This window comes from Falco biarmicus, chromosome 19, assembly GCF_023638135.1.
Source record: "Falco biarmicus isolate bFalBia1 chromosome 19, bFalBia1.pri, whole genome shotgun sequence".
NCBI lineage: Eukaryota > Metazoa > Chordata > Aves > Falconiformes > Falconidae > Falco > Falco biarmicus.
The window spans coordinates 4,074,350-4,088,938 of NC_079306.1; the positions used below are offsets into that span (position 1 = coordinate 4,074,350).

Genomic DNA, 14,589 nt, shown 5'->3' on the forward strand with positions numbered 1-14,589 from the left:
GCTGCAGAATGCCTGCAGGCAAAGCTGCAGGAGACATCTGGGAGAAGTCAAGATGAGAAAATGAATTGGAAACAGGAGCTGCAACCTCTGGGCCAACCCTCCTCTTACGAAAGGAGGAGCCCATTCATTTTGATACAGCTCCAGCGACGTACCATGATACACAGCTCGTGGATTTGGGATAGTGTCTGGATTTGTGGTCTTTAGGCTTCATCCCTGGGCTTTAGCAGCTCAACGTCTACACAAAGGGGGACATACTCTGTGGTGCGCGTGAGGAACTGAAGGTGTGAGTAGCAAAAGATGGGCCCTAAGAAGATTAGGAGATGAACTATTTTCATGTTACGGCTTCTACAAAGTTTAGCTGTGGGTAATTCTATCAAATTCAGGGTTTATGGCTCTAGCCTTCTTAACAGTGATGCCTGCAAGTTCCCTGCTAGTGTTGGTTGCATGTGTCTGAATCCACAAGTCATTCACATGCAATTTTTTCTAACAGTCCTTTTCTCAGTCCAACAGTTAACTGCTATATACATTCCAGAGCTTGGGTTGTGAATTGTGGCTCGAGAATAAAGAACAAGCATCCTGATTTTGTCCTCTTTTTATCTTTGTCTTTAGCTTTACTAGCACCTAGAAGGATGTCTTGCTACGAGCAGTGCAAACAGCCCTGCCTGCCCCCTCCCATTTGCGTGCAGAAATGCAGCAAGTGTGTGGAGCCCTGCAAGACGGTGTGCATGGAGGTCTGCCCGACACCCTGTGCCACCCAGTGCACCACCCAGTGCGTGGAGCCTTGTGCCACCCAGTGCACCACATCCTGCACCACCCAGTGCGTGGAGCCTTGTGCCACCCAGTGCACCACGTCCTGCAGCGTCCAGTGCGTGGAGCCCTGCAGCGTCCAGTGCGTGGAGCCCTGCAGCACACAGTGCGTGGAGGTCTGCCCACCTAAGTGCATCGATGTCTGCGCAAAGCCCTGTGCCACCCAGTGCACCACCCAGTGTGTGGAGCCCTGTGCCACCCAGTGCAGCACCAAGTGTGTGGAGCCCTGCGCAGCCTCATGCGGGGAGGTGTGTACCACCAAGTGCGTTGATACGTGCGAGACGGTGTGCCTGGAGCCATGCAGCACTGTCTGTTCTCGCCCATGCTGATGGCCTTAATGCGTGAGCCTCACGTGCAGTCCTGGTGCTTCGCTGCATTGCAGTATCCATGGGCTCATGAGCATCCACGGAATGAAAAAGAAGTTACAGACCCATCCGCAATGTACTGAGACCTCTCCTGATCTGGTTAGCCTGTGCTCTCTTTGTCTTGGAAAACATTTCTCTGAATGTTTCCAGGCTGTATCTTTGCTTCTTATGCTACTTCTGCTACTGCTATCTCAGCACCTTTTTCTTGGTAACTGCAGTTGGCCGATATTACACTGCTGGGCATTTTGAGAAGTTATTTAGCAATGGCTGTGCTGTTGGAAGGTGCCTACCCTTCTATTCTTTAATTCTCATTTAATGCATATCCTCTTGTCTTTCAATGTCTATGTGCAGCAATAAAAATTGACCATCGATGGCACCATGTGTCTTCTGTCTTTCTTTCATCGCCTCGTTTCCATGGCTTCAGACCCAAGAACATCTTATTTTAGTTTTTGTTTTAAAAAGCTGCCGTGGTTGCGGAGGATTTGTGCCTGCAATGCAGTGCTGCAAACAGAGACCATGCGTTATAATGTGGAGGAGTGTCTTCTAATACTATAAGTAAAGCATCATCTTGTCAATACATTTCTGACAGATTAAAAAAGATTTAGGTTTATCCTGCTTGGAAATCATGATAGAAATTTATTTTTTAGCTTTATTAATGATAGTATTTTACTTCTTAATGTCTCTGGATATTGGAGGCAAATCTTAGGAACTGTTACAAGGTAAATTTAAGGGAAAGAAGGAATCAAAATGTTCTTGCTGGGATTTTAACTGTATCTTAAAAATATTCTGATGGAGACAAAAGTGGTATTTTTGATGACTTCTTCCCGTGATCCTCACTGACTAAATATAGAAAGCAGGGGATTTGGCTTCAGGAGATGAATCTTTTTGTGGTTCAGGAACAGGTCTGAGCCCTGCAGATTGCAGGTTTGTTCCCAGGTTTGCTGCAGATACTTTGTGTGGCTTTGGGCAGGTCTCACCCTTGTTATCGATCCCTTCCCCACCTGCTGATAGAGTGGTTGGCATTTCGGGTTCGTTAACATCTGGCAGGTACAGTAATATTTTAATTAATTTATAAATGCTTCTTCTTTATTTGGAGTCATAATTTTGAAACGGAAGGAAGCCCATTGTCTGGAGGGACATTACTCTGATTTAAATGCTGAGTTTCAGAGACAATGGCCCCATTGTCCTCCATACTGTGCCTGTGATTTGCTTACCTCTGTCTCCATGATGGCCACACAATTTCCATGTCTGGGATGTAGAGAACTGCTATCCACCTACCATATCATTATGGCAAGGGTGGAGAGTATCTAATCTAGAAAAGAAAAGAGTTATATTTAGATGTGTGTAAACACTATTACCAAATCAGCTTTTAATGAAACCTTGTGTGCAGGTGTAGAGAGTTTGATGGTAGATTCCTTTTTGTGTTATTTCTGTCGACACCAAAAGGTGACACCATCAAGCAGCAATAATGATGGGCAAAACATGTCTCGGTAAGGCAAACAAATTCTATGCCTGAACACACCTTGCAGTTCAGATAGACAAAGCAGGGGTAGGTGGACCAGATGTTCAACAGCAGGAAATTCAGCAGAAATTCAAAAGCAGGAAAATGGAAGGGGAGACTAGGAACATGCGTCTTTAATTCCTCCCATTGAGCGCACACCTTTGGGGATTCAGCAATGAACATGGCCTCACTAATAATCGCTTGCTGCTGTCACATGTGTAGCATCAGTGCCCACTTCCAGACATGGAAAAGGTCTTAGTCAGGAAGTCATATGCTGCTACTAATGAGATCCATCCCATAGACTAGTCACCTGTGACTGGTTTCCAAGCATCTTCATCCAGCTCTATCAGCTCTTTTAGTCATTTAAAATTTTTTCCGCTCTCCCTCTGTGCTGCTAGCATCATACCAGGCATGGTAATGATAGATGGGAGATGGTGCTCTGAAAACCCCAGGGGAAGTGGCAGAAGAGACCTGTTGGTTTGTGCTCCTCACGCTTCCTGCGCCTGTAGGAAAACGTGTTGCAAAAGCCCTGACACACTGCTCTCCTATGCACTTGTGGTTAGTTGGGAGCGTTGCTGAGATTCCCCAGTGTACAACAAATTAGGCACATTTGATCCGTGTCAGCCTCAGGGTCATTAAGACCCTTGGTAAATCAGGCATGAGTGAGGGATGTGAAGATACGGGATGATGTTGTTTCCATTAGCACCTTCTGCTCTCCTACACCCAGTGGAAGCCATGTCCATCATCCCTCTGTATCACACATCCATAATGGAGACTGGGCTGTAATTCATAGGGCTGAATATGACCCCACAGGGCATAGTAGTGAGGGAGGCTTGAGAAATTAGTAGTAGAAAGCTACCTTTTCCAATAGAAAATATTTCAGTTGAAACATTTCCTCTGTTTCTTCCTTGGAAAAATTTCAAGGGGATCAACATTTTTCTGAAACACGGATCCATGCCCAGAAAAAAGAAATTCTGCCACAACTTCAGCAAGCCAAACCTACTGTTTGTAAAAAAGAAGTTTGAGGTGCTTCACTGAAAAGCTATGTGAAAGTGCAGGGAAAAAAAAAAAACAAACCAAAAAACCAAAGGGAAAGCTTTCTGATTTCTTTGCAATATAAAAAGCTTCATTCTCTTTTTGGAGGAGAAGGACAGAAGTAAACCCTGAGAACACAGACTGCCAAACACAGACCTGCTGCCCTTCCCAGGAGCTGGAATACAGCACGCAAACGTCTCCCACTCAGGTTTATGTCAGCTGGAGATCTGACCCGGGAATCACTGATAAAACTACCCAGAAATACCTAAACTTCACGCAAACATGTTCTGCTCCCTCTGGAGCAGATCTGAGCCACCTCTCAAATCTGAGTTCAGTTGTGGGATCTTTGCCCAGGGTCGGGACAAGATGAATTATTAATAAATTAGCCAGTTATTACAAGATTGGGTGTGTCTTGCATTAAAAACAACAAATCCCCCGCACCTGAAAGAGGAGGCATCTCTCACAGACCTTGACTGAAGTCCAGGTGTATGGAGGTGTTGGTGAAGCAGGTTCTCGTTGTGAAAGATTCTGGTCATCAAGTTAATCTGTTGTCATCAGCTCCCCGGGCTGACTTCTGAAAGCGTATAAAAGCCTCTCATCGGGGAGGCTCATCAGCTTCAGTGGCTTCTTCTTCCCTCCCTCCAACAGCAGGAGATACCAGGTGGGTCCTTCTGTGCACATCTAGCAATATAGGTAGGGGTTTCTGGTGCCCTGTTCTTGGGAGATAGGGTGATTTTTATTTCTCTTTATTTATTTCTCTAGGAACAGTTTCAGCTCATCTCTCTGGCAATTTCACCTCCACACAGGTGAAAGCCTTATTGTGTTATTTGGAGACTTTCTGAGGCCCCACAGAGTGGCTTGGTAACTCCTTGGGTGAGCAAACCCTTGCTAACCCTTATCGTTTTTTCCCAGTTGATAAAAATCCTTGTGGATAACCATTGAGTATTGAGTTTCAGCTGCCAAAGCGTGGCATCCACGGGCAGCTTGTTTTGCATCTGTCGAGCGGCCACGGGCTGATCACTGCAGTTCCCTGGATCTCCAGGGCTCTGAGTTTCACTTCTTTGTGCAAAATCATATCGTCATGAGTGGGAGGGGCAGTCACGGTCTGAGGCAGACCCTGGATGACAAGACACATGGCTCCTGCTCTGAGGGTCTCGATGAACTAAGCAGAGATGTGGCTGCTGTCAGAAGGGATTGTTATCAAATGATTTTTTTTTTTTTTTTCCTCTTTCAAAACTGTTTGCAATACTGATATGCCTCTAGCTTTCTGCTCCTCACTGACTAGTTTTAAATATTGCTCTGGGGTTCTCCATGAACTCACCCTGCTTTCATTAAAACTTGGGGTGCTTCTTAGCCTGTCAAAGTTGAAATGTTCAGCAAAGAGTGAGCGGAGGGAAGGAAGGAAAACCCCTCTTTTTTTTTTTTTTTTTTTTTTTTCCCCCTCCACCTCTGTAGCCATGGTTGAATCACAACTTTGTTAGGATGGTGCTTGCCTGTTATATTAATTTATGCTTATATACTGTTACGCCCTGGGGCCTCTGAGGAGCAGATGATCCCCATAGGGGCAACTGTGATGGGAGCCCAGAAAAGCGATGTGGGGTAAACTGGAGTCATCAGCACAAAGCTGGCCTGAACAGCAGCATCCTCAAGGACTTCCAAGTTTGTGTGTGTGTGTTTTGTTTTTTGGTTTTTTTCCCTGTGTGTTTTCCGTGGTAGAATTAACTTTGAAATGCTCTTCACTCTTGGTTTGATGTCAAAGCTGAAGAACTGACTGAAACTGTAACATCCAGAAAGGAGAAGTGTGGGGGGCTTAAAATAACAGAAATGGCACCTTGGTTTTCTTCCAGGCTTAGCAAAGATGTCTTCCCACCAGCAGAAACAGCAGCAGCAAATACCTTCAAAATGCCAGGAAAAGTGTCCTCCAAAGAGTGTGGAGCAATGCCAGTCCTCCAAAGGGCAAACCAAGTGTCCTGTGAAGAGCATCCCGCAGCAGCAACAGCAGCAGCAGTGCCCAAAGCAGAAGTAGCACTAACAGCAATGGCCACAAAGTGCCATGGAAGATGCAAATGCTTATTTGCAAGCTCTCCTTCTGTCTGCTGGCTCTGTCAGAATAGCTAGAAATCTGCAACATGCCTCCTTTGTTCGCAAGCAGAAATTATTTTACAAAGAGATGCAATTCATTAACTTGAATTTATTCATCTTCTACTATATTTATATAACAGTGCAGCAGTTTTCTTCTGATCTTTAGTTTGGGACATGCTACAATAAAATCTTAAGTAACCTCATTACTTGCTTCCTGATATTTTTTTTTCCAGTTTACGAGCGTCATCCATTCTCTTTTGCTTACTTTTATTAGCTGAAGAATCACCTTTAGACATACCCTAGTATACGAGGCACACACACACACACCTCCATGCATGTTTGCCTTCCAGATTTCCCCAGGAATTATTTGTCCACATTTTTATTTCAGATAGTCATCACGTTAATAGCTGTAGATTTCTGGATCTAAGTAGACCAGAAATGTGAAATGTCTAGAGCAAACAGGACACAAAATGATCACAGTCTCTAGAAAGACGATTAAGTTCAGCATCCTTTGGGACAGAGCTGCTCCTGTGTGTCACAGCTGGCTCAGGGTGGATGTGCTTCCCACCTCAGGGCCACCTTGCAAGTTGGTTTTCATCCTGAACTAGAGCAAACTGGAGAAACTCGGTTTTCTGCAAGGTAGAATATGCTGAAGTCTATTCTTGTGGGTCCATCAAAATGATTAATTGTGGGTTTTTCAGACCCTTAACTACCCTATAACTGCTGAGGGGAAAATAGCCTTTGGAAGCTTTTCACACTGAAAGGAAGCTTTTTGCTTGCTCAGAACAAAGAGTTTCTGTTTTAAAAGAACCAGAAAGACGATTCAGAATGTTTTGGTTTCTCAGCAGGACATAGTGGCTCAGCTAATTGATTTCCAGCCAGCTGCCTGGGAAAGTAGAGGGGGGAAAAAATATAAATACAGAACCTTTTAAGCGATAAGGTATTGGTGTCTGGCAGACCGATGTGAGCTTGCTTGGCAAACTCAGCATGGTGCTGTGATCAAACAATGAGGTTGGATGTATCTAACACTCATCTAACAGGTACAGGGCCAAACCGGTGGGATTGCATCACTCCTGGCGCATCTGAAGTGTGGGAAAAACTCATCTGCTTGTGCTTGCAACCTGCCTGGTAGACATGCCCGTGCCTTATGTCTGCTGAAGGTCATGGAGTGGCTGGGAATATGCGTAAATTGGGCAGAGTGACTGCTTGGGGTGAGCCAATGCCATGTGCCATGCTTGGCGGTGGGGGGTCTTGCTGTGAGGTGTTTCAGTGCAATTAGTGTCTCAGTGCTAGCGGGCTGACTGTGCAGGGGCTCTAACCCGGGCATCTGGAGAGGAGCAGCAGAGCCAGGGTCCCCTGTGAGCACCCAAGTTTCTGCGTCTTGATTTGCCCAGCTCTGAGCCTGAAAAATGACTTGAGCGCTGCAAGCTGAGGCTCCTTTTCATCTTTTTTTTAAGCAGAAGCTATTAAAAATCACCACCGCTTGGTATTCAAAGTAATTTTTATTGTTGATTTTCACAGTGAAATAAATCCTGGATACAATGTCAGCCTAAAATAATTAGAGATAAGTACCAGATACATACGCAACAACATTGTGTGGTGAAACATGTTCCAGGGTGTAATTGAGACAGCAGTGTGTATGCTTCCTCCTTTATCCTGTCTAACAGATGGAAGCCACGCCTGAGGTTAATCTATTTCAAAACATGTCTGGATTGGATTTAATTATCTATATATTTTCCATAAATAATCTCAGTTTGAGCTGCTCTTTTACACATCTTAGAAAATCCAAGGTGAGCTCTCTGAGGAAAGCGCTGATTACTACCAGTTCAGCTAAGCAGATAATTAAGAGGGGATGGCTTTTTTTTTTTTTTTTTTTTTTTTGGTAAAAATCTTTCTATTTCCTCCAGCCCAGCAGATTTGTTTTAATTGTTTAAAATATTCAATACTATGGATTCATGATTCAGAAAGTCTTGTTGCCATTCACCAGAACCCCTAAGGTTCTGCAGAAACCTCAAATCCTATTATTAATAGGCAAAATCCTTAAATGCAAGGTGGGAGATGGCATTCACATGGGGGGAGGTGGGGAGGGAGGCATGAAAACCAGGAGGCAGCGTGCAGGTCTGGACGATGAGCTCTCGGTCCCTAACTGCGTTCGGGTTCAGTTTGAATCTTTAGCTTAATGAACCCCGAGTCGTGCGTGCCATCATGTTCTTTGGTCTCTCTCTGGGCTGTTAAAAGCCAGCGGGGTGATTGGGAGAGGGCAGAAATTCAGGCTGCTGGAAAGCTGAACGCACATGCCTGCAACACCGCTTGAAGCCTTACTATCTATTGACAGTCCTGCCGCGTCAGTTAGCTTATGGCTGTTAGTATGGGATAGCACTAGCGTTAGCTGGGGGGCAGCTGGAAGCTGTGCTGCTTGGCAGAAGTTCTGCAGCGAATAAAAGGGCGTTGGAAAATGACCTCTGGTCATGAGACACGGGGAGAGGAGGTCTGGGCTTGCAATCTTCTCTCTTCAGGGCTTCCTTGGCCAGCCGCAAGTTACTTCTGCATGGGGGGCCACTGGTTGGGCTGCTTCACCTGCTGCTGCTCGATGGGAGGGCATTTCTCTGGAAGCTCAGGGCAGGGGGCAGGGATTGGCACGGGGGTCTCCTTGCACTCCTGCTTCTCCTGAGGGCAGGGGGTGGGCATGGGGATCTCCTTGCACTGCTGCACTTCTTGGACACACGGTGTGGGTTCAGGGCATGGAACGGGGGTTGGCACAGGGACCTCCTGGCATTCCTGCTTCTCCTGAGGACACGGTGCAGGCTCAGGGCACGGAACAGGGATTGGCACAGGGATCTCCTTGCACTGCTGCTCTTCTTGGACACATGGTGTGGGTTCAGGGCAGGGAACAGGGATTGGCATGGGGGTCTCCTTGCACTCCTGCTTCTCTGGAGGGCATGGGGTGGGCACAGGGATCTCCTTGCACTCCTGCTTCTCCTGGGGACATGGTGCAGGATCAGGGCATGGAACAGGGATGGGCACAGGGATCTGCTTGCATTCCTGCTTCTCTTGGGGACATGCTGCATCCTCCGGGCAGGTAACAGGAACTGGCAGAGGGATCTCCTTGCACTCCTGCTTCTCCTGCACTTGTGGAGTTGGTTCAGAGCAGGAAACAGGGTCTTGCACAGGCAGCTCTTTGCACGCTGGTTTCTCTTCAGGGCACGGAACAGGCTCAGGGCACGATACAGGTGGGAAAGTTGGTGGTAATGTGCATTGCTGTTGCTGCTGCTGCTCCTGGGGTGGGCACTGGGGTATTATGACCACTGGTGTTTCTCCCTTGCTGGGTTCCACCACTGGTGTTGGCAATGGCACTGTTTTTTCCGGGCATGGTACCACTACTACTGGGACTGGTTCTGGACAAGGTGTTGGGACTTGGACTTCAGGTTGCTGCTGTGGACATGGGACCGGCTCAGTGCAGGGCACAGGCTCATGGATTTGCTTTGAATTCACTTTGCTTAGGCCAGGTGGGAGGGTGATTTCCTGCTTGATCTGCATTTGATTCAAAGACATCTTTGCAGGAAACAAGATTATCTGAAAGAAAGGTCAGAGTGTTATTGTGTCTGCTAAATGAACTGCATTGGGATAAGGGTGAAAGGATTATAAGAAACATGAATCAGCTGCAAGAGTAAAGTTCTCTTAGTTTGCCCTTGGTTTCCCAAGGCAGGTTGCCTCAGAAAGAATTATGATTTGCTCTTTCTTTTTCATCCTGCCTTTCAGCTCCTGCTCTGACTCTGTGTTATCTCCTTTGTGTTCTGCAATGTGGGACAGCCCTGTCAGGTCTAGAGGTAAAGGTAGAGCCACTCCTTTGAACTCGGAGCTGATTTACACTTCAGAGCTCTTCCTCCTGTTGCTTAGCTCTTCTCAATGTGTGAGCTCCCTTTCATTTCTGTCCTGGGGAATTGATGAGAGGAGCTGGCAAATAACAGATCTGCTGGTTTGATAGCGGTTTCAGAAAGTCAAAACAATAATAAAAAAATAATGAATGCTGAAGACAAACATTTAAAAACATTTGGGGTATCAAAAAGTAGAAAAATATCACTCTGGACCCAATGGGATATTTTACAAAACAGAAATACTTCATTTAATTTTGCCCCTTTTAAAACGGTTTTACTTGGCATTCGAAATGTGAGGTGCTAAGGCTTCAAGGTGGACCTCACAAGTAAGCCAATATCTTTCTGTAGTATTAAGATTCTTTACAGCACAATAGACCAACTCCTCCTCTTGCTCTGGTTTCACTCTGACATCATTGGTGATGTGATGGATTGAGGTTACCTGTGGCACAGTTCTTCCAGCTGTCACGGGAAGAATTAGCAGTGGTAATGTGTCCCTATGTTTCTGGATTATCCTGGCCACTAATAATCCATGTAGCTTGCATGAATCAGAATAATCAGGAGGGATTTCTTTTCCCAAGGCCAGTAATGTGCAACAGGCCAAATGGGTTTTGCAAACAATTTATGGAACTGCCTCTGTTTCCTGGGCTGCTGAAGGCAGGACCAGGCTCAGCTGGATGGGTGCTGTGCCTTTGCTAAAGCCTGTGTTGCTGTCTTTCTCAAGACAATCTAAGGGCACAAATAAAAGGTTAGAATCACAGATGTGTGGGCTGGAAGGGGCTTTTTCATGTCCCCTCAACACAAGACTAGCACCAATGCAGATGATGTGAGAGTGTGCAAGTTCATTCTCCCTTCCCTGCATTGCCTACTCCTCTCAGCACATCTTCAAAGCAAATTCATTGCTCTCTTCTGGATCTTTCTAGATCCTTCAGATCAATATCACTTATCTCTTGCTCTTTTCTTTGTAAGGACCTGATAAGATCTTAAGCCAAATTAATATGTTGCCCTTGAGATGGTTAGCATGGATGAGACAGCACGCTAGGAATACTTGCAACCTTCTGCTCCCTACAGCCCCTCATACTCCCAAATCTCTCTTTTACAAAATAATTTCACGGTGAAATTGAAGATTAAAAAATATTCTTGTTATAAATAGCAGAATCACAGAGAACAGACTTGGAAGGAGCTTTAGGAGGCCATTTAGACCTTCTCCTTCCCTGAAGGCAGGATCAGTTATACTTAAGCCAACATAATTTTATCTAATCTCTTCTTCCGAAAGGGTCTAATTTAGCATTTAACTATCCTCAGATTTAGACACAATCTGAATTTGCCTTGCAGAGTCCTTCCAAGGCTGCTTGTCCTACCCCAATACCCACAATTTCTCTTCTTTGGAGGAATCTTTTGCATGTTCAAAGCTATCAAATAAAACGCTTCTTTAAAGAGTCTGCCTACGTTAAGCCAAGCAGTAAAATTACAGACATCACAAAAAGGTATCAGTATTCTCTGACTTACCCAACCAGTCAACAGGGAGAAGCACGAAGTCGAGTGGATGGTGGAGCATGGAGATTTGAGAACTTTTATATGGTTTCAAAGCCCTGCCTTCTGGGAATGAGTCCTCCTAGGTAATGAGCTCATTCTTTCACAACTGCCATCATGCATTTCCTCCACAGACTTGTTTTACACGTAGGCATTGTGAAGAGAGGCTTTTGCTGCAGAATGCATTTTATTCCCCTTTTTGACTAACCCAATTTAACAAAAAGCTTTCCGTGTGAATAAAGGTCAGACCTTCAGGTTAATGAATTCATTGCAGACCCCGTCGAGGTCAGGGGTCTTGGTGTGGTGTCAGCCAGTGTGGTTCCACTTCAAGTCATGCATGAGTCACTTCATGTCAGCTAATACACCCGCTTCTTAGCATGTATTTGTAGTTTAAGGCAAGGGGGCTAATCTGTACTTCTTTCACCTACTTTTTATCAGTGAATACCCTAAGGTGACTCTCTGGTGAGCCTACAGCCTCATGATGCATGGGTTTATTTTTTTCTCCATGAAGATCTTTGTAGATTTCATACTGCTTTCATTTCAGATAATTTTGGATGCATGTTATTGTACAGAAGATGCATCTCCGCCCATCCAAACGTGACGGAAGAGAAAATGGAGTTGATCTCTGTGTATCATGTGAAAAGTAAAGGGATTTTTTTTAATAGTATACAAGATTTATCACATTCAAATGGAATTTGGACACTGGTTTCATTTAGGTGCCAGAAATGCATTTGAAAAGATGTTTCAATCTACATGTAAAATAAAGAGAGCTTGTAGCTTAGACAGTATATTCACTAAGCATTATTCCATGTGAAAATTTTATTGGGTGAAAACAGCTCGCTGATTATTATCCTCAAAATCTCAGGGAGCTATCAGGATGGAAGTCAAACAGTCCTCGTTTCTGATGGTAGGATTATTTTCAGCAGCGGAGACAACACGTCCCACGCAGAGGTGAATTTCATCACATTTGGTTGTCTTGGGACTATCTTTGTCCTGTCTCCACCATTTTACCAGAGCTCTTATCAGAGCACGCGCTACAGATGCAATCGTTGCAACAGGCTGAGCTGGTACCCGTCACCGGCTGGGATTCCTGGGCTGCGAACATAAGAAGCTGTTTCTGGCTGTGGTGTAACTTCCTCTGCTGATAATCATTTGGCAACCGAAGGGCAGAACACCTGAATTTTAGACCACATCTTCTTCTGCTGTAGCGTGACTTCATCTGTGTAACTCCCCTTCTTACCTTGCAAAGCAAGGTGGGGCCCTTGCCTTGCTGCCCGCCTGCCTGGCTCCGGGAGCTGCTTAGCTTTTGTCACCAGCCCTTGCTAGCAAGGGGAATATCCCAGCCCAAGACCTAACCCTGACTCAGGTTTCACCTGCTGCTCTGCTGGTACAAATTGCAGTCGTAGCTCAGCTGAAGGCAGGAACTAGGACACTTTCCAGCAGCGGAAAACCTGCCTGTCTGCTTTCTAGGCAGCATCACGCTTCATGGTTATCAAAATAACCCTTCTGCTGAGATATGCTCCTGGAATATAGACCTTCAAAGCAGAAAGATGGAGGGAATAAGCTCAGGCTCATAAAATAAGTGGGGTTTATCATTGCACTTGCTGGCCTGAAGAGGACAGAGCATCTGGGTTCGAAAGGAGATGGCACATTTCGTTGGATCACACATTGCATTTGAATATTTGTGCAATATTCGCAAGTGAATCTGCATCCTCAGGCCAGAGCTTCAGCAACCCTTGTTACGTCCGTCAGTCAGAGCAACTGAGAGAAACAGGGCATGTAGCACCTCTGTAGCAGTGTTGAGGTAAAGACTGTTACAGGCTGTACAGCCATGGCTGTCTGTTGAGACATTGCTTTTATTTAAGCAAGCAGTGAGGTTTCTGGAATATTTAGGTGTCACATTTCCAGCCTCAACTTGCAACATCAAGTGATTACAGAAAATCACTTTCCATAGCTGGAAGGGAGACGACCTGAGCCCTGTCTGGAGATCAGAAGGTGGGGCTGTCCTGACCTTAAACACTGGTTTGGATCCAGGTCTGGAGAGGTTCAGGGAGGTCACTTCACCTCCATGTCAGCAACCTCAGCAGAAAAATGATGGTAATTATCATCGAAGAGGCTCTGAAGTCAGTCCGTGGAAAGGGAGTGAATGTTTTTCCCATAGTAGAGGTGTAATTGCTTTCCCCTTCCATGTGAATTGCACAAAGACTATTTTTAGAGGCAAATGCCATATGCAGTGAAACCTGCCTCGCTGAAACATTTGGGAAACTACGGGAGAAACGTGCATTGAGTAAGGTGCCTTTACAGTGGACGTGGAGGTAAGCAGCTCCTCAGGTCTCACCTGGAGGAGCCCAGCTCAGCTCCCAGCCGATACTGAAGTGGTACCACTAATTCCAGGGAACGTAACACCACAAGGGAGAAAAATATTGGCCCGAGCTCATCCTTCCTAGGCAGAAAATGTTACGTCAGCTCCCACACAGCTTGGGTAGGTACTGTGCTGCTGTCAGCCCGTCAGTGGCCTTGCAAATGCTCATCAGGTAGTTAAGTCCTCAAAAGTCTAAGGCGCTGCAGCAGTTGTTCTAGCAGCTCTGAATGGAGGTCTGTAGCTGTCAGCTTTCCCTGGTTTATCGTTGAGACAAGTGTCTCAATATCTCTAAGGGTCCTGAAGCTGTATTGTCTCAGCCTGAAGAAAAGGATCAGCTTGTTTAGAAGTGAAGACCATGGCAGAGAACCTCAGCTCAGAATGTGAAATGCTCACTGTGATCCTCACCTCACATCTGCATAGATGTTCTTTGATTTTTCTCTGTCCATTACTTTGAACCTTTGTGCACAGAGAAGATGATCTGAGGAAACTATTGCACTCCTGGATTTCATGTCTTGGTGTGATTCAGAAGCTGTTGAACTGGATCTCCCAAGACATGGCTTGCCCTGATGGCTTAATTAGACACTATTTCGCTAACACCCCATTTTGTTCTTTATTATTGTGCCTGTCATCATTTTAGGGTGGACATCTTGATTAACTCATCTCACGAGACAAAAGACATAATTACCTGTTACTGAATTTCCTAGTATCGGTCTGTCTGCTTGTGTGTCCAGTCACTAAAGCATCTTCTCTCCTAGTGCTGGAGGTGGACTGTCCACTCGTGTTACAGAATACTAGAAGCTGGTCACCCACAGGGATGGCCAAATGCTGTAGCATCCAAGTACTGGATATGAAGTATCCATGCTTCAATATTGTTTTTTCCTTCCTGTTATTTCCTGAGTGATTCCTCTTTGCTTTTGCTACAATACTGCACCTGGGCTTCACAGGAACCAGACGGTTTCATATTAAACTTGTATCAATGGATTAGTTTAACAACTCTCAGGAGACGCACGTGGGTGGTGAATCACTGAGTTA

The 14,589-nt window shown here is 45.5% G+C and overlaps 2 protein-coding genes across 2 annotated transcripts; one reads left to right on the plus strand and one right to left on the minus strand.

Annotated features, from left to right (window-relative positions):
• The first annotated feature begins 240 nt into the window (after positions 1 to 240).
• On the plus strand, positions 241 to 1,515 carry LOC130141503 (proline-rich protein 9-like). Its single transcript, XM_056322501.1, has one exon. The coding sequence runs from the start codon at positions 630 to 632 to the stop codon at positions 1,134 to 1,136; it is 507 nt and encodes a 168-aa protein (XP_056178476.1). The 5' UTR covers positions 241 to 629; the 3' UTR covers positions 1,137 to 1,515.
• Positions 1,516 to 8,328: 6,813 nt separating this feature from the next.
• Positions 8,329 to 9,342, minus strand: LOC130141246 (keratinocyte proline-rich protein-like). Its single transcript, XM_056322042.1, has one exon. It carries the CDS (start codon positions 9,340 to 9,342, stop codon positions 8,329 to 8,331), a length of 1,014 nt encoding a protein of 337 aa, XP_056178017.1.
• Between the last annotated feature and the right edge of the window lie 5,247 nt (positions 9,343 to 14,589).